The sequence below is a fragment of the Nycticebus coucang genome, chromosome 4 (genome assembly GCF_027406575.1).
Source record: "Nycticebus coucang isolate mNycCou1 chromosome 4, mNycCou1.pri, whole genome shotgun sequence".
Classification (NCBI taxonomy): domain Eukaryota; kingdom Metazoa; phylum Chordata; class Mammalia; order Primates; family Lorisidae; genus Nycticebus; species Nycticebus coucang.
The window spans coordinates 125,576,495-125,594,845 of NC_069783.1; the positions used below are offsets into that span (position 1 = coordinate 125,576,495).

At 39.1% G+C, this 18,351-nt stretch overlaps 2 protein-coding genes and 1 non-coding gene across 3 annotated transcripts in view; all 3 read right to left on the reverse strand.

Annotated features, from left to right (window-relative positions):
• The window catches only part of MYO1H (myosin IH), an 81,660-nt gene that overhangs the window by 42,241 nt on the left and 21,068 nt on the right, over window positions 1–18,351 (reverse strand). The window contains exons 13-14 of the mRNA XM_053590109.1: window positions 7,581–7,672; window positions 5,599–5,693 (exon numbers count right to left, since the gene is read on the reverse strand). Coding sequence (XP_053446084.1) covers window positions 5,599–5,693; window positions 7,581–7,672 — 187 coding nt within the window. The remainder of the gene's footprint in view (window positions 1–5,598; window positions 5,694–7,580; window positions 7,673–18,351) is intronic.
• On the reverse strand, window positions 3,622–3,723 carry LOC128585124 (U6 spliceosomal RNA). The gene has a single exon (XR_008379869.1). It is a non-coding gene; the product is annotated as a U6 spliceosomal RNA (small nuclear RNA).
• On the reverse strand, window positions 12,196–14,310 carry LOC128584854 (THO complex subunit 1). The gene has a single exon (XM_053590110.1). The coding sequence runs from the start codon at window positions 14,283–14,285 to the stop codon at window positions 12,312–12,314; it is 1,974 nt and encodes a 657-aa protein (XP_053446085.1). The 5' UTR covers window positions 14,286–14,310; the 3' UTR covers window positions 12,196–12,311.

Below are 18,351 nucleotides of genomic sequence, written 5' to 3' on the forward strand. Positions count from 1 at the left end.
AGGTGAAGGACCTCTATAAAGAAAACTATGAAATCCTCAGAAAGGAAATAGCAGAGGACATTAACAAATGGAAGAACATACCATGCTCATGGATGGGAAGAATCAACGTTGTTAAAATGTCTATACTTCCCAAAGCAATCTACCTATTCAATGCCATTCCTATCAAAATACCAACATCGTACTTTCAAGATTTGGAAAAAATGATTCTGCGTTTTGTACAGAACCGGAAAAAACCCGGTATAGCTAAGGCAGTTCTGTGTAACAAAAATAAAGCTGGGGGCATCAGCATACCACATTTTAGTCTGTACTACAAAGCCATAGTGCTCAAGACAGCATAGTACTGGCACAAAAACAGAGACATAGACACTTGGAATCGAATTGAAAACCAAGAAATGAAACTAACATTTTACAACCACCTAATCTTTGATAAACCAAACAAGAACATACCCTGGGGGAAAGACTCCCTATTCAATAAATGGTGTTGGGAGAACTGGATGTCTACATGTAAAAGACTGAAAGTGGACCCACACCTTTTCCCACTCACAAAAATTGATTCAAGATGGATAAAGGACTTAAATTTAAGGCATGAAACAATAAAAATCCTCCAAGAAAGCATAGGAAAAACACTGGAAGATATTAGCCTGGGAAAGACTTCATGAAGAAGACTGCCATGGCAATTGCAACAACAACAAAAATAAACAAATGGGACTTCATTAAACTGAAAAGCTTCTGTACAGCTAAGGAGACAATAACCAAAGCAAAGAGACAACCTACACAATGGGAAAGGATATTTGCATATTTTCAATCAGACAAAAGCTTGGTAACTAGGATCTATAGAGAACTCAAATTAATGCACATGAAAAAAGCCAACAATCCCATATACCAATGGGCAAGAGACATGAATAGAACTTTCTCTAAAGACGACACACGAATGGCTAACAAACACATGAAAAAATGTTCATCATCTCTATATATTAGAGAAATGCAAATCAAAACAACCCTGAGATATCATCTAACCCCAGTGAGAATGGCCCACATCACAAAATCTCAAAACTGCAGATGCTGGCGTGGATGTGGAGAGAAGGGAACACTTTTACACTGCTGGTGGGACTGCAAGCTAGTACAACCTTTCTGGAAGGAAGTATGGAGAAACCTCAAAGCACTCAAGCTAGACCTCCCATTTGATCCTGCAATCCCATTACTGGGCATCTACCCAGAAGGAAAAAAATCCTTTTATCATAAGGACACTTGTACTAGACTGTTTATTGCAGCTCGATTTACAATCGCCAAAGTGTGGAAACAGCCTAAATGCCCACCAAGCCTGGAATGGATTAACAAGCTGTGGTATATGTATACCATGGAATACTATTCAGCCATTAAAAAAATGGAGACTTTACATCCTTCGTATGAACCTGGATGGACGTGGAAGACATTATTCTTAGTAAAGCATCACAAGAATGGAGAAGCATGAATCCTATGTACTCAATTTTGATATGAGGACAATTAATGACAATTAAGTTTATGGGGGGGAAGCAGAAAGAGGGGTGGGGCCTTGGTGTGTGTCACATTCTATGGGGGCAAGACATGATTGTAAGAGGGACTTTACCTAACAATTGCAATCAGTGTAACCTGGCTTATTGTACCCTCAATGAATCCCCAACAATAAAAAAAAAAAAAGAAAATTATTCAAATGTCACTAGCATAAAGATCAATATTTAAGGTGACGGATATCCTAATTATTGTCATTTGATTACATGAATATATCACATGATCACACGTACTCTGACATGATAAAGGAGCTCAAATAATTTTATTGCAAAACCCCAAATAATCCAATTTAAAATGGGAAAAATACCTATATGGATATTTCTCAAAGGAAGACCCATGGGAGAAAATGGCCCATGGGTATATGAAAAAAATATTCCATATCAATAATCACCAGGGAAATGCAAATCAAAATGACAATAGATATAGGCTCACTCCAGTTAGATGGCTATTATCAAAAGAATAAAAAAGTAAGAAATCCTGGTGAGATTATAGAGAAAGGAAATTCATATACATTGTTGAATGTAAATTGGTAGAGCCATTATGGAAAACAGTATAAAGGTTTCTAAAAAATAACTAAAAATAGAACTACCATATGATCCAGCAATTCTACCACTGGGTATATATCCAAAAGAAAGGAAATTAGCATATTGAAGAAATACCTGAACTCCTGTGTTTACTGCAACACTATTTACAATAACCAAGATGTGGAATTAACCTAAGTGTCCATCAACAGATGAACAGATAAGGAAAATGTGATGTATATACACAATGAAATATTACTCCACCATAAAAAGATGAAAATTTGTCATTCATGGCGACATGGATGAGCTTGGAGGACATTATGTTAAAGGAAATATGTCAGGTACAGAAAGATAAATACTGTTCTCATACACAGAAGCTAAAAGTTGATCTCGTAGAAGTAAAGAGAATAGTGGCCACTAGTGGTGGGGAGGTAGGGAGCACAGGAAGAGGCTGGTTAACAGATGCAAAACACAGCTAGATGGGAGAATGCATTTTAGTGCTCTTTAGCATTATAGGCTGACTGTAATGAGTAATTTATTGCATATTTCAAATAGCTGCAAGTGTAAATCTTAAGAATGCTTTCAACACAAAAAAATGATAAATGTTTGAAGTGATGGATATGCGAATTCAATATTGCATACACGTATTGAAATAGCGCAATGTACGCCATAAACATGTACAGTTATATGTCGATTAAATACAATAAAAGCACAAATAAAACAAATAACAAAGAGGGAGTAATACCACTCCCACTTCCCACGACTCTGTGAGGTTTAGAACAACAGAGCTAAAGTGCTTGGGACGGTACCTGACTCATTATAAGTGCTCAGTGAATATTAGTTGGAATACAAATGATCTCCAATGTCATTAAGTGAAAAATGCAAAGTACATATCACAAAATAACAGTTTGTGTCATTGAACAGTCTGTCTGTCTCCTCATATATGTAAGCATAAGCATAAAATGTTTCTATTTTCCTGGAAGTAATTATAAGATACTGTTGATTCTTATGGATGCTTCAGGAAGAGACTAGGGCAAAAGGGCATGTATTACTTTTGTTCTTCAGACAAAAATCAAGGGATTATATCTGTATAAACGGATTCATCTTATTTAAAATTTTTTTTCTTCTTTACGTCGCTTTGGATTTAAAAATAAGAACTTTTTTTTTTTTCAGACAGTCACACTCTGTTGCCCAGCCTACAGTGCAGTGGCATCAGCCTCGTTCATAGCAACTTCAAACTCCTAGGCTCAAGTGATCCTCCTGCCTCAGCCTCCTGTGCAGCTGGGTCTATAGGTGCCTGCTACAACACCCGGCCATTTTTTCTGTTTTTAGTAGAGATGGGGTCTTGCTTTTACTCAGGCTGGTCTTGAACAGGAGTTCAAGTGATCCTTTTGCCTTGGCCTCCCAGAGTGCTAGAATTATAGCCGTGAGCCACCACGTCCTAAGAACTCTTAATATCTGTACACATTATATATTACTTTTTAAAGATTCTTAGACAAACTTGTTTAAAAGTAATTTTTTTATTGTTGGGGATTCATTGAGGGTACAAGAAAAAAATATGGACCGCTTCATGAATTTGCATGTCATCCTTGTGCAGGGACCATGCTAATCTCTGTATTGTTCCAATTTTAGTATATGTGCTGCTGGCGAGCACTATTTCAAAGTAATTTCTAACCAAAATACAAGTGAGAAAAAGAAATGAAGATAAATTAGACTTCATCAAAACTAAAAACTTTTGGGCCTCAAAGGATACCATCAAGAAAGTGAAAAGACAATTTACAGAGTAAGAGAAGATTTTTTTTGTTAATCATTTAAAGGGTCTAGTATGCAGAATATATAAGAATACTTACAACACAATAGTTAAAAACCCAATTTTTTAAATGGGTGAAAGAACTGAATGGACATTTCTCCTAGGAGGATACCCAAATGGCCAGTACACACACGAGAAGATACTCAATATCCTGGGTCATCAGGGAAATGCAAATCAAAACCACATTGAGAGCCAAGTATGGTGGCTCATGTCTGAAATCCCAGCACTCTGGGAGGCTGAGGTGGGTGGACTTCTTGAGCTCAGGAGTTTGAGACCAGCCTGAGCAAACCTTGCTTCGATTAAAAATACAAAAACCTAGCCAGGCGTCATGGCAGGCACCTGCAGTCCCAGCCACTTTGGAGGCTGAGGCAAGAGGATCACTTGAGTCCAAGAGTTTGAGGTTGCTGTGAGCTGTGATGATGTCACGGTACTCTACCCAGTGTGACAGAGTGAGATTTTGTCTCAGAAAAAAAAAAAAATTGACATACCACTTAATATCTGCTAAAATGGCTATCATAACATAAAATGTAGATATAACACTAGAACGTAATAAATAGAATAGAACGTGCCATATAGAATAATATAACAGGTAGTAACAAGCATGGGTGAGGCTGTGGAGAAACCAGAACCTCTCCTACACTGCTGGTGGGAATGTAATATGGTATAGCTGCCCTGAAAAACCGTCTGACAGTTCCTCAAAACATTAAGCATAGAGTTCCATCAGATCCAGTAATTCCACTCCTAGATATACACACAAGAAAACTGAAAACATCTGCTCATGATAACACTTACGCAGGCATGCTCATGGCAGCATCACGCGTGATAGCTAAAAGTCTAAACAACCTGAATGCCCATCAGTGAATTACTGAGGAATGGATAAACAAAACCTGGTATGGATCTGCACAAGGGAATATTATTTGGCAATGAAAAGGAATGAAAACACGGATAAACCTTAAAAACATTGTGCTAAGTGAAAGAAGCCTGACACAAAAGGCCACATATTGTATAATTCCAGTTATAGAAAGTGTTAAGAATAGGCAACTCCACAGGCAGCATCTGTGGCTCATTGGATAGGGTGCTGGCCTCATATACCGAGGATGGTGGGCTCAAACCCAGCCCTGGCCAAAGTGCAACAAAAAATAGCCAGGCATTGTGGTGGGCGCCTGTAGTCCCAGCTGCTTGGGAGGCTGAGGCAAGAGAATCGCCTAAGCCCAAGAACTGGAGGTTGCTGTTAGCTGTGACACCAAGGCACACTACCGAGGGCAACAAAGTGAGACTCTGAAAAAAAAAAAAAAAAAGCAAATCCACAAAGATGGGAAGTAGATGAGTTTGTTTTGCCCAGGACTATAGGGCAGGGGCAGCAGAAGAAGATGGGGAGTGACTGCTAATCAGCAGAAGGTTTCTTACTAGGGTGCCGACGTGTTCTAAAATAGACTGTGGTGATGTTTGTACAACTCAATACCAAAAGTTATTAAATTATACACTTTAAATGGGTGAAATGTATGATATATGAATTATCTCAATGGAGTGGTTATTTATAAAAGTAATAAATAAAAAAGTTAGAAAGACTTTTTCAAATGGCTTCAGTGTGAGATGAGGGCTTTTTGGGGATGGCAGTGCAGGGCTGCCTCAGAGGACTTGGTGCAAAAGCAGGACACGGGGCTGGGCACATACCTAGGGCACCTGCGTAGCCATAACTTGTACCCCATGGTCACTCACCTTTGGTACAGTATGTGACTTCTCCTGCGTAGTGGAGGAGTCGGAACTCCATCCAGCCAATCCTCTTTCGGCCTTTTGGACCAGCCAGCTTACGGCTGCAAGACAGAAACAGACAGAGTTGAACTCTCTGCTGCACTGCAACCAAATGGCACCCAAATTGAGGAAAGACCCTTCCTTCTCATAAACCCCGAGAAATAAAAATACATAAGTGAGCTACATAAACGTACGCTTTTCTAGGTGATAACTAAGAATACTTTGTTTGTATTTTATTTTTATTTTATTAACACTTCACATTTTTATGATGTTGAGAGACCAAAATACTCATGAAACATCATTTCTCAGATTCTGGAAATCCATGATTTTTTAAATAACTTTTTCTCTTAAATACATCATATATATTGACAGCACATATACTGTAAGTATACAGCTCTCAAAAACTAAGCACACCCATGTAATAAGCAGCCTGATCATTACCAGTGAGAACCCCCACTTTGAGCCCCTGCCAGTTATTAACCAACAGCTAACAGGGTAAGTTAGTTTTAGTAGTTACATGTTTTATAGAAATAGAATTGCATAGTATGTACACTTTTGTGACACATTTGTGTGATTCACCCACATCACTGATGTAGTTATAGATTATTCATTTGCAAGGTGATATATTATTCCACTTGTGAATGTACCCCAACTCACTTCTCCATTGATTCCTTTACTTATGTGATTTCATTTACTTGTCCTTTTACTGTCCTACAACAGGTCTGATGAAGCCACTTCTAGTCACTGAGTCTTTACTGTGGCCAGAAATTTCACTAAGCAATTTATGCAGTCATTTACAAAGCTGTGTGGTAGGTATATTAATATCCCCATTTTGTAGAAGGGGAAAACATAAATGCAGGAGCATTAAGTTTTCCCAAGTCACATGTCTTGTAAGTAGCAAAGGTGGGATTCAAAATGAGGTTTCTGATTCCAGAGCACATGCTCCTAAGTTCCCTCCTCCTTGTCTCAAAGATGACAATGAACATCCAGTTGATTTTCTGGGATGCTGAGCTCTAAGTCTTGATCTGCGCGGTAATCACAGGAGCACATACAAATATAAAAATTCATCAGGTTGTACATTTCACATCTGCACCCATCAGGTATGCATTTTATACCTGAATTTTAAAAAAGATACTATTTGATGCATATGGACATTCCAAAATGTAATGATCACTGAATAAAGAGACAAAATCCTTTTTTTTAAATTCCACTTGTAATTTATGTGAGTTTGATTTCTACTAACAAAGGTAACACATCTATGAATTGCATATCATAATATATATATTTTTTTGAGGCAGAGTCTTACTCTGTTGTCCAGGCTACAGTGCTGTGGCATCAGCCTAGCTCAAAGCAACATCAGATTCCCGGGGTCAAGTGATCCTCCTGCCTCAGCCTAACGAGCAGCTGGGACTACAGGTGTCCACCACAATGCCTGGTGAATTTTTTTTTTTGAGACAGTATTACTTTGTGGTCCTGGGTAGAGTGCCATGGTGTCATAGCTCACAGCAACCTCAAACTCTTGGACTCAAGCAGTTCTCTTGCCTCAGCCTCCCGAGTAGCTGGGACTGCAAGTGCCCACCACAATGCTCGGCTATTTTTAGAGACAGGGTCTTGCTCAGGCTGGTCTCAAACCCATGAGCTCAGGCAATCCATCTGCCTCGGCCTCCCAGACTGCCAGGATTACAGGCATGAGCCACTGTGCCTGGCCCAATGTTTTTCTATTTTTAGTAGAGGTGGGGTCTTGTTCTTGCTTAGGCTGGTCTGGAACTCCTAAACTCAAAGTATTTGCCCATCTCAGGCTCCCAGAGCACTCAGCCCATAGTGATATTTTTTTGTTTCAAGAAGTAGTTGTTCTCTCAAAGAACACTCACTATTCACATACTAAAGAAAATGGATATACAATTATTTTCACCCATGCCAACAGTTTGTCAAATAAAGTACACACATACGTTTCAAAGTGTGCGTGCTTGCCCACTTTCTCTTCCAATTTCTCCAGGAAACTCAAGTCTGTAGCAGGACCAGGACGAATGCATTCTTCATCCTTCAAAAGAAAAAAGGGAAGCCTTAATCCACAGGACACAGAACCAAACCTTTTCTCTCCTACAAGACAGGGATACTAATATACCTACCACCCGGCTCTGTAATTAACTGTGCAAATTGCCTAGTGCAATTTCTGGCCATGGCAAAGACTCAATACATGGTAGTGGCTTTATCAGACCTGTTGTAGGATACTAAAAGGACAAATAAATGAAGTTGCATAAGTAAATGAATCAAGAATAGAATCCATCAATTTCATACTTAAATAACTTCATCAGCTGTAGCAGAAAGTTCTGGACTAAAATACTGTGGCATCAAAGATGGCAGCAACCTCAAACTCTTGGGCTCAAGCAATTCTCTTGCCTCAGTCTCCCAAGTAGCTGGGACTATGGATGCCCGCCACAACGCCCAGATATTTTTTTTAGAGATGCAGTCTCATTCTGGCTCAGGCTGGTCTCAAACCCGTGCGCTCAGGCAATCCACCTGCCTCAGCCTCCCAGAGTTCTAGAAATAGAGGCGTGAGCCACCGTGCCTGGCCTATACTCTTAATAGTTTTGAATGTACCCTTGCAAATCCTGTAGCTTTTAGTAAAACACCAGCAACAAAGAAAAAATCCCTGGGCATTCCAAGGAAGGACTTATTAAGGTTACAAAATAAAACTACAAAAACTCCCACACACACACACAAAAGTCCAGGTTAAGGTTGGTGAGACAACCTTTAAGAAGCAACATTTCTATGCTTTCTGACTCCATATGGAAAAACAAATAGAAGCAAACATTTGTTCCTAAAATATTTAAAAATTACTAGTCAGTGTGAACACTGAAGGCACACAGACTTGTTTACAACTGTAAGGTGATTCCTGGGGTGGGTTTCCCCAGGTGTCCACATGGGTATCCCCTGGCCTCCTCAGGTCTTTACTCAAATGTCACCTTCTCAGTGAGCTCCCTCAATGGCCATCTTGCCTAAAGTTGAACTTCACCCTTGCCGCCTGCAGCCCACTCTTCCTTTTCTGTTTTTTCTCCATGGCACAATCCATGTATTTTGTCCATCAAGGTGCTTGTTGTCTGTCTCTCCCTGCTAGAACCTAAAGGTCCCCAAGGGCAGTGGTTTTGGTCTGTTTTGTTTACTGCTGTGTCCCAAAATAACAGAACACCATCTAGGCACAAAGTAAGCATTTGATAAGTGTTTGTTGAATGAATAATGAATAGAGATCTGAATGCTTACCATGCACCAGGCACAGCTTTTAAGGGCTCTGTATTATCTCTCTTAATTTGCCCTTAAAACTTCTTTTTTTTATGTATTTATTTATTTTTTAAATTTTTTACATTTTTTTTATTAAATCATAGCTGTGTACATTGATATATTCATGGGTGCCCTTAAAACTTCTGAGGTAAGTGCTGTTATCATTATAACCATTTAAAGATGTTGGAATTAGAGCTCAGAGAGGTTAAGACACATGCCTAAAGTCACACAGCTAGTGAGCAACGGGACTGGGATTTCAATCCAGATGGTCCCTATGTTCTTGGCAACTACAGTCACCACTCATTAGAATGCTGGGTTCATAGAGCACTTGTGGGCAGGATGGGTGCCACTAACTAACCCTAACCCCTAGTTCTTGGTAAAGGGGACCAATAATTCTTTTTTTTTTTTTTTAGTTAATTTAAATTTATTATCATTATTATTATTTTTTTTTTATTGTTGGCGATTCATTGAGGGTACAATAAGCCAGGTTACACTATTGCAATTGTTAGGTAAAGTCCCTCTTGCAATCATGTCTTGCCCCCATAAAGTGTGACACACACCAAGGCCCCACCCCCCTCCCTCCTTCCCTCTTTCTGTTTCCCCCCCATAACCATAATTGTCATTAATTGTCCTCATATCAAAATTGAGTACATAGGATTCATGCTTCTCCATTCTTGTGATGCTTTACTAAGAATAATGTCTTCCACGTCCATCCAGGTTCATACGAAGGATGTAAAGTCTTCATTTTTTTTAATGGCTGAATAGTATTCCATGGTATACATATACCACAGCTTGTTAATCCATTCCAGGCTTGGTGGGCATTTAGGCTGTTTCCACATTATGGCAATTGTAAATCGAGCTGCAATAAACAGTCTAGTACAAGTGTCCTTATGATAAAAGGATTTTTTTCCTTCTGGGTAGATGCTCAGTAATGGGATTGCAGGATCAAATGGGAGGTCTAGCTTGAGTGCTTTGAGGTTTCTCCATACTTCCTTCCAGAAAGGTTGTACTAGCTTGCAGTCCCACCAGCAGTGTAAAAGTGTTCCCTTCTCTCCACATCCACGCCAGCATCTGCAGTTTTGAGATTTTGTGACGTGGGCCATTCTCACTGGGGTTAGATGATATCTCAGGGTTGTTTTGATTTGCATTTCTCTAATATATAGAGATGATGAACATTTTTTCATGTGTTTGTTAGCCATTCGTGTGTCGTCTTTAGAGAAAGTTCTATTCATGTCTCTTGCCCATTGGTATATGAGATTGTTGACTTTTTTCATGTGGATTAATTTGAGTTCTCTATAGATCCTAGTTATCAAGCTTTTGTCTGATTGAAAATATGCAAATATCCTTTCCCATTGTGTAGGTTGTCTCTTTGCTTTGGTTATTGTCTCCTTAGCTGTACAGAAGCTTTTCAGTTTAATGAAGTCCCATTTGTTTATTTTTGTTGTTGTTGCAATTGCCATGGCAGTCTTCTTCATGAAGTCTTTCCCCAGGCCAATATCTTCCAGTGTTTTTCCTATGCTTTCTTGGAGGATTTTTATTGTTTCATGCCTTAAATTTAAGTCCTTTATCCATCTTGAATCAATTTTTGTGAGTGGGGAAAGGTGTGGGTCCAGTTTCAGTCTTTTACATGTAGACATCCAGTTCTCCCAACACCATTTATTGAATAGGGAGTCTTTCCCCCAAGGTATGTTCTTGTTTCATTTATAAAAGATTAGGTGGTTTTAAAATGTTAGTTTCATTTCTTGGTTTTCAATTCGATTCCAAGTGTCTATGTCTCTGTTTTTGTGCCAGTACCATGCTGTCTTGAGCACTATGGCTTTGTAGTACAGACTAAAATCTGGTATGCTGATGCCCCCAGCTTTATTTTTGTTACAGAGAACTGCCTTAGCTACATGGGGTTTTTTCCGGTTCCATACAAAACGCAGAATCATTTTTTCCAAATCTTGAAAGTACGATGTTGGTATTTTGATAGGAATGGCATTGAATAGGTAGATTGCTTTGGGAAGTATAGACATTTTAACAATGTTGATTCTTCCCATCCATGAGCATGGTATGTTCTTCCATTTGTTAATATCCTCTGCTATTTCCTTTCTGAGGATTTCATAGTTTTCTTTATAGAGGTCCTTCACCTCCTTCGTTAGGTATATTCCTAGGTATTTCATTTTCTTTGAAACTATGGTGAAGGGAGTTGTGTCCTTAATTAGCTTCTCATCTTGACTGTTATTGGTGTATACAAAGGCTACTGACTTGTGGACATTGATTTTATACCTGAAACATTACTGTATTTTTTGATGACTTCTAGGAGTCTTGTGGTTGAGTCTTTGGGGTTCTCTAAGTATAAGATCATGTCGTCAGCAAAGAGGGAGAGTTTGACCTCCTCTGCTCCCATTTGGATTCCCTTTATTTCCTTGTCTTGCCTAATTGTATTGGCTAGAACTTCCAGCACTATGTTGAATAGTAAAGGTGACAGAGGACAGCCTTGTCTGGTTCCAGTTCTAAGAAGAAAAGCTTTCAGTTTTACTCCATTCAGTGAAATATTGGCTGTGGCTTTGTCATAGATAGCTTCAATCAGTTTTAGAAATGTGCCACCTATGCCTATACTCTTCAGTGTTCTAATTAGAAAAGGATGCTGGATTTTATCAAATGCTTTTTCTGCATCTATTGAGAGGATCATGGGATCTTTATTTTTGCCTCTGTTAATATGGTGGATAACATTTATGTACTTGCGTATGTTAAACCAGCCTTGCATCCCTGGGATGAAGCCTCCTTGATCATGATGAATGACTTTTTTGATGATAAGCTGTAATCTATTGGCTAGGATTTTGTTGAGAATTTTTGCATCTATATTCATGAGTGAGATTGGTCTGAAATTCTCCTTTTTGTTTGGGTCTTTTCCTGGTTTTGGTATCAGGGTGATGTTTGCTTCATAGAATGTGTTGGGGAAGATTCCTTCTTCCTCAATTTTTTGGAATAATTTCTGCAGTACAGGAATAAGCTCTTCCTTGAAGGTTTGATAGAATTCTGGAGTGAAGCCATCTGGACCAGGGCATTTTTTGGTTGGAAGCTTTTTTATTGTTTCTTTGATCTCAGTGCTTGAAATTGGTCTGTTCAGGAGCTCTATTTCTTCCTGGCTGAGTCTAGGGAGAGGGTGTGATTCCAAATATTGATCCATTTCTTTCACATTGTCAAATTTCTGGGCATAGAGTTTCTGGTAGTATTCAGAGATGATCTCTTGTATCTCTGTGGGATCAGTTGTTATTTCCCCTTTATCATTTCTTTTTTTTTTTTTTTTTTGTTATAAAAATGTTTATTGTTTACCAAAACCAGTGGACCTCTTATCAAATGCTGCTTGGTAACAAAATCTTATCACAGTTTTAATAAAAAAAAAAGAAAGAAAGAAGCTAACTATTTGTCTCATTGTCATTAGTTAGACTTTCTGCAAGGTCATTTAGTCCAGACTTATTCAGTGCACTGATCAGATTCTCGGGTGTTGCATGTACTCCTTCTTGATCTTGCCAGGCAACTAGGAGCTGCTTAGCTCTCATCTTCATGTCTTCACTATCACACTCAATCTGCCTAATTTCTGAGTCTTTCATTTCCAAATAGGGAGCCAGAATCTTCCAATGTTCACCAAGCTTGTTGGCAAAAACTTCTATCTGTTCCCCTGTTACAGGTTTGTCTCGCCGAACATCAGGACTTTCATGTTCTTTCAGTAAAGCATCATTATCTTCCTCATCTTCATCCTCACCTGTTTTTATTTCTTCAGAAGGAGGTGGTAATTCCTTGGCTAGCTTTATTACCATGTTTTCAAGATACTCTGGCAAACTTTTAAACTGCTGATTAGTTGGCTGGAAGAAGTGAGGGCTTCTCCGTGCTAAAAGCCTCAGGGCTCTCCAACCATAATTTGAATTGTTCACAGCCTTATATTCATTTTCAACCATGTTTTCAGGGTCTGCCTGTTCAATGGCTTCTTCAAAGAACTCCTCCAAAGTTGGCATGTATTCCCTTGTCTCTGATTTACAGGCTTCCATATTGTCAGGACAGAGATTCCAAAGCCTTGTTAACTCCTCATTTCCCATCAGAAGTTTTTTGCTGGGCCCTTTCCCTAGGAAGTCCTCTGGTGCTGTTCTCTTCCGTACGACTCTTGTAGGCTTGGTATCTGATGCTCTTTCTTTCACAAAACTTGGGCAGCCTTCATTTTTCCATGAGTTCCAGTTTTCTTCAGTGTTTAATATATGCTCTACCATCTTTGAAAATCTTTCTCCATCAGGGGGGTTTTCAGATAGTAGTTGATACACTGATTTTGTGGTATCTTCAATCCAAAGTGACTGTTCGTCAGTTAAAACATAGTTTGAACTTTTGAATTTGACTTGCCCCTTGAGATATTGGAATAAAATGAGATACTGCAACAGGATGTGTCGACGAAAGTTACTGTCACTCAGCTGTAAATCCATCAACTTCTCACTTGTTAAAAATTTTGCAAAATATACATGCTCTCCTCCTGTTTTCAGTTCTTCCATCTTTTTTCTTGAGGCCTGAGTATCGTCTAATTTATAACTTTTAAAAACAGCCAAAACTTCCTCAGAATACTTAAGAAAAGTTTTCCACGAAATCTTCTCATAGCACTGCACAGGGTTCCTAAAGTAATCCTGAAGTGACCAGAATTTTCGATATAGGTTGTAATCAATTGGAATGGAGCAAGTTGTTGGAGCTTCATCATCTCCCATTTCCCCTTCTTCTACATCCATTCCTTCTTCTCTATCCTCAGTGTGCTTTTGACCCAGTGTGCTTTCCTGCTCATTGGTATTGAAAACAGTGACATTTTCCAGATTAAACTGACTCTGCAAGTTAAGACCTGATTTCTCAGATAGAGGGAAAAGCCTGGCCAAAAAGAGCTGAATTCGTCCACAGAAGACTGTATTCTGGGATTTAGATAATCTTCGTAGGAGATCATTGCACATACGTAGTAAATAATTTTTCCCAGCAGAATAGAATGTATTTGATTTCCAAGTAGCAACATTTTTTTCCACAAAAGTGAATATTGTATCACATTGATCCAAAGGAAGACAATCCAAAACATCTCCCAACAATACAAAAGGCGTAGATGCGGTACAAATACCTTCAGTTACTCCCCCAATAGCAAGAGAAATAATAGCTAAAACGTTTTCACATGATGAATGATTTATAATTTCTTCTTCTAGAACACCTCTGAAAGCTTGATCAAGGGTACATTTTTTTTCATTTTCACTGCCAGGTAATTGGCTGAAGGTACTCAGTAATGGCTTGATATTTTTGTTGTTCAAGGCCTCTCTGGTAGACTTCGTAAACCGCGTCCGCGCTTCGGGCAAACTAAAGAGTGGCGGCGTCGGAGACATCTTCTCGGTTGCGCGTGCCCGCTACTCCCCTTTATCATTTCTGATTGAGGTTACTAGAGATTTTACTTTTCTCTTCCTCGTTAGTCTGGCCAATGGTTTATCTATTTTATTTATTTTTTTAAAAAACCAACTCCTTGTTTCATTAATTTTCTGAATGATTCTTTTGTTTTCAATTTCATTGATCTCTGATTTGATTTTGGATATTTCTTTTTTCTACTGAGTTTAGGCTTAGATTGTTCTTCTTTTTCCAATTCCATAAGATCTCTTGTGAGATTGTTGATGTGCTCTCTTTCTGTTTTTCAAATGTAGGCATCTAAAGCGATGAATTTTCCTCTCAAAACTGCTTTTGCAGTATCCCACAGGTTTTGGTAGCTTATGTCTTCATTGTTGTTATGCTCAAGGAAGTTAATGATTTCCTGTTTTATTTCTTCCTGCACCCATCTGTTATTCAACAGAAGATTGTTTAATTTCCATGCCTTTGGGTGGGGTCGAGCATTTTTGTTAGAGTTGAGTTCCATCTTTAGTGCCTTATGGTCTGAGAAGATACAAGGTAAAATTTCAAATCTTTTGATTCTGTTGATATTTGTTTTGTGTCCCAGGATATGATCAATTTTGGAGAATGTTCCATGGGGTGATGAGAAGAATGTATATTCTTTATCTTTGGGATGGAGTGTTCTATATGCGTCTATCAAGCACAGTTGTTCTAGGGTCTCATTTAAATCTCTTATATCTTTGTTTAATTTCTGTTTAGAGGATCTGTCCAGCTCTGTAAGAGGAGTGTTAAGGTCCCCTGTTATGATGGTATTATCAGATATCATATTGCTCAGACTGAGTAAGGTCTGTTTCAAGAATCTGGGAGCATTTAAATTGGATGCACAAATATTTAGAATTGAAATGTCTTCTTGTTGTATTTTTCCCTTGACCAATATAAAGTGACCATCTTTGTCTTTGTTGACTTTAGTTGCTTTAAATCCACATGTATCTGAAAATAAGATTGCAACTCCTCTTTTCTTCTGAATTCCATTTGCCTGAAAAATTGTCTTCCAACCCTTGACTCGGAGCTTTAATTTGTCTTTTGAAGCCAGGTGTGTTTCTTGCAGAGAGCAAATGGATGGCTTGTGTTTTTTAATGCAGTCAACAAATCTATGTCTCTTCAGTGGGGAATTCAAGCCATTAGCATTTATTGAGATAATTGATAAGTGTGGTAGTATTCTATACGTCTTATTTTGTGAGAGTCCACTGCTTAGTTTTATCTTTTGCATCAGTGTGGAGGTTAGGTTCTGTCCTTTAATTTCTGAGTTCTTACTTTGCTGATGATCCTTTGTGGTGGTCAGTGGTCAGAACAGGTTGAAGTATTTCCTGTAGAGCTGGTCTTGTTGTGGCGAATTTCCTCAATGTTTGTATATCTGTAAATGATTTGATTTCTCCGTCAATTTTTAAGCTTAGCTTAGCAGGGTACAGAATTCTGGGCTGGAAATTGTTCTGTTTAAGTAGATTAAAGGTAGATGACCATTGTCTTCTTGCTTGGAAAGTTTCATTAGAGAAGTCTGAGGTCACTCTGATGGATTTGCCCCTGTAGGTCAACTGGCGCTTACTCCTGGCAGCTTGCAGAATCTTTTCTTTTGTCTTGACTTTGGACAGGTTCATCACAATGTGTCTTGGAGAAGCTCGGTTAGAGTTGAGGCGACCTGGGGTCCGATAGCCCTCTGAAAGCAGTGTGTCAGAATCTTTGGTGATATTTGGGACATTTTCTTTTATAATATTCTCTAGTATGGCTTCCATTCCTCTGGGGCATTCTTCTTCCCCTTCTGGAATTCCTATAACTCGTATGTTAGAACGCTTCATAAAGTCCCATAATTCTGACAGTGAACGTTCTGCTTTCTCTCTCTTCTTTTGTGCCTCTTTTACTATCTGGGTTATCTCAAAAACTTTGTCTTCTACCTCTGAAATTCTTTCTTCTGCATGCTCTAACCTGTTGCTGATACTTTCCATTGCATCTTTAAGTTCCCTAATTGACTGTTTCAGTGCCTTCAGCTCTGCTATATCCTTTTTATATTCTTCATATCGTTCATCTCTTATTAGATTCTGTTTTTGGATTTCCTTTTGGTTATTTTCCACTTTATTAGCAATTTCCTTCATTGTTTCCATCATTTCTTTCATTGTTTTCAACATGTGTGTTCTAAATTCCCTTTCTGTCATTCCTAACATTTCTTTATAGGTGGAATCCTCTGCAGTAGCTGCCTCATGGTCCCTTGGCGGGGTTGTTCTGGACTGGTTCTTCATGTTGCCTGGAGTTTTCTGTTGATTCTTCCTCATGAGTGATTTCTTTTATCTGTTTCCTTGCCCTAATTTTCCTTACACTTCCTCTTGCTCTTTAAGTTCTCGTGCCTGGAGGTTGCGGGCGGATTTAGACGGATTGAACACACGCAACCACTTGCCGGTTTTCCACTGTTTTAGTCCTCCTCTTGGGGTCCAGAAGTCTCTTGCTGACTCCCTGTATCCTCTCAGGGGTGATGATAGGCAGATCCCACCAGCCAGAGATGCCTGGAGTCCTATCTCCCTAGACTCACGGTGCCCAGATGCAAGGAAGCTGTTACTCGGCTGCCATCTTGCTCCACCTCCTATTATTATTACTTTTATTAAATCATAGCTGTGTACATCGATATGATCATGGGGCATCATTCACTAGCTTCACAGACCGTTTGACACACTTTCATCACACTGGTTAACATAGCCTTCCTGGCATTCTCTCAGTTACTGTGCCAAGACACTTACATTCCATATTTACCAAGTTTCACATATACCCTTGTAAGATGCACCGCTGGTGTAATCCCACCAATCCCCTTCCGTCCACCTCCCTCCCCCCTCCCTCCCCTCCCTTTCCCCCTTCCCCCTATTCTTAGGTTGTAACTGGGTTATAGCTTTCATGTGAAAACCCTAAATTAGTCTCATAGTAGGGCTGAGTACATTGGGTACTTTCTCTTCCATTCTTGAGATACTTTACTAAGAAGAATATGTTCCAGCTCCATCCACGTAAACATGAAAGAGGTAAAGTCTCCATCTTTCTTTAAGGCTGCATAATATTCCATGGTGTACATATACCACAATTTATTAATCCATTCGTGGATCGATGGGCACCTGGGCTTCTTCCATGACTTAGCAATTATGAATTGGGCTGCAATAAACATTCTGGTACAAATATCTTTGTTATGACGTGATTTTTGGTCTTCTGGGTATATGCCCAGTAGAGGAATTACAGGATTGAATGGCAGATCTATTTTTAGATCTCTAAGTGTTCTCCATATCTCTTTCCAAAAGGAATGTATTAATTTGCATTCCCACCAGCAGTGCAAAAGTGTTCCCTTTTCTCCACATCCGCGCCAACATCTCTGGTCTTCGGACTCCAGTCTCACTGGAGTTAGATGGTATCTCAAAGTAGTTTTGATTTGCATTTCTCTCACAATTAAAGATGATGAGCATTTTTTCATATGTCTGAAGGCCGCACACCTGTCTTCTTCAGAGAAGTTTCTCTTCAAATCCCTTGCCCAGCTTGCAATGGGATCCCTTGTTCTATTCTTGCTAATGCGTTTGAGTTCTCTGTGGATTCTGGTTATTAAACCTTTGTCAGAAACATAACCTGCAAATATCTTCTCCCATTCTGAGGGCTGTTTGCTTGCTTTACTTACTGTGTTCTTGGCTGTGCAGAAGCTTTTTAGTTTGATCAATTCCCAGTAGTGTATTTTTGAAGCTGCTTCAATTGCCCGGGTGGTCCTCCTCGTAAAATACTCGCCCAGACCGATTTCTTCAAGGGTTTTCCCTCTACTCTCTTCTATAGTTTCATGTCTTAAGTTTAAATCTTTAATCCATTCACACTTAGTTAATGGTGAAAGGTGTGGGTCCAGTTTCAGTCTTCTGCAGTTTGCCAGCCAGTTCACCCAGAACCATTTGTTAAATAGGGAATCTTTTCCCCACTGAATGTTTTTAATTGGCTTGTCAAAGATTAAATAACGGTAAGTAGCTGGATTCATCTCTTGGTTCTCTATTCTGTTCCAGATATCTACTTCTC

Excerpts from the sequence above, each read along its gene's own strand:
- LOC128584854 (XM_053590110.1), bottom strand. The coding sequence starts at position 14,285 with ATGTCTCCGACGCCGCCACTCTTTAGTTTGCCCGAAGCGCGGACGCGG.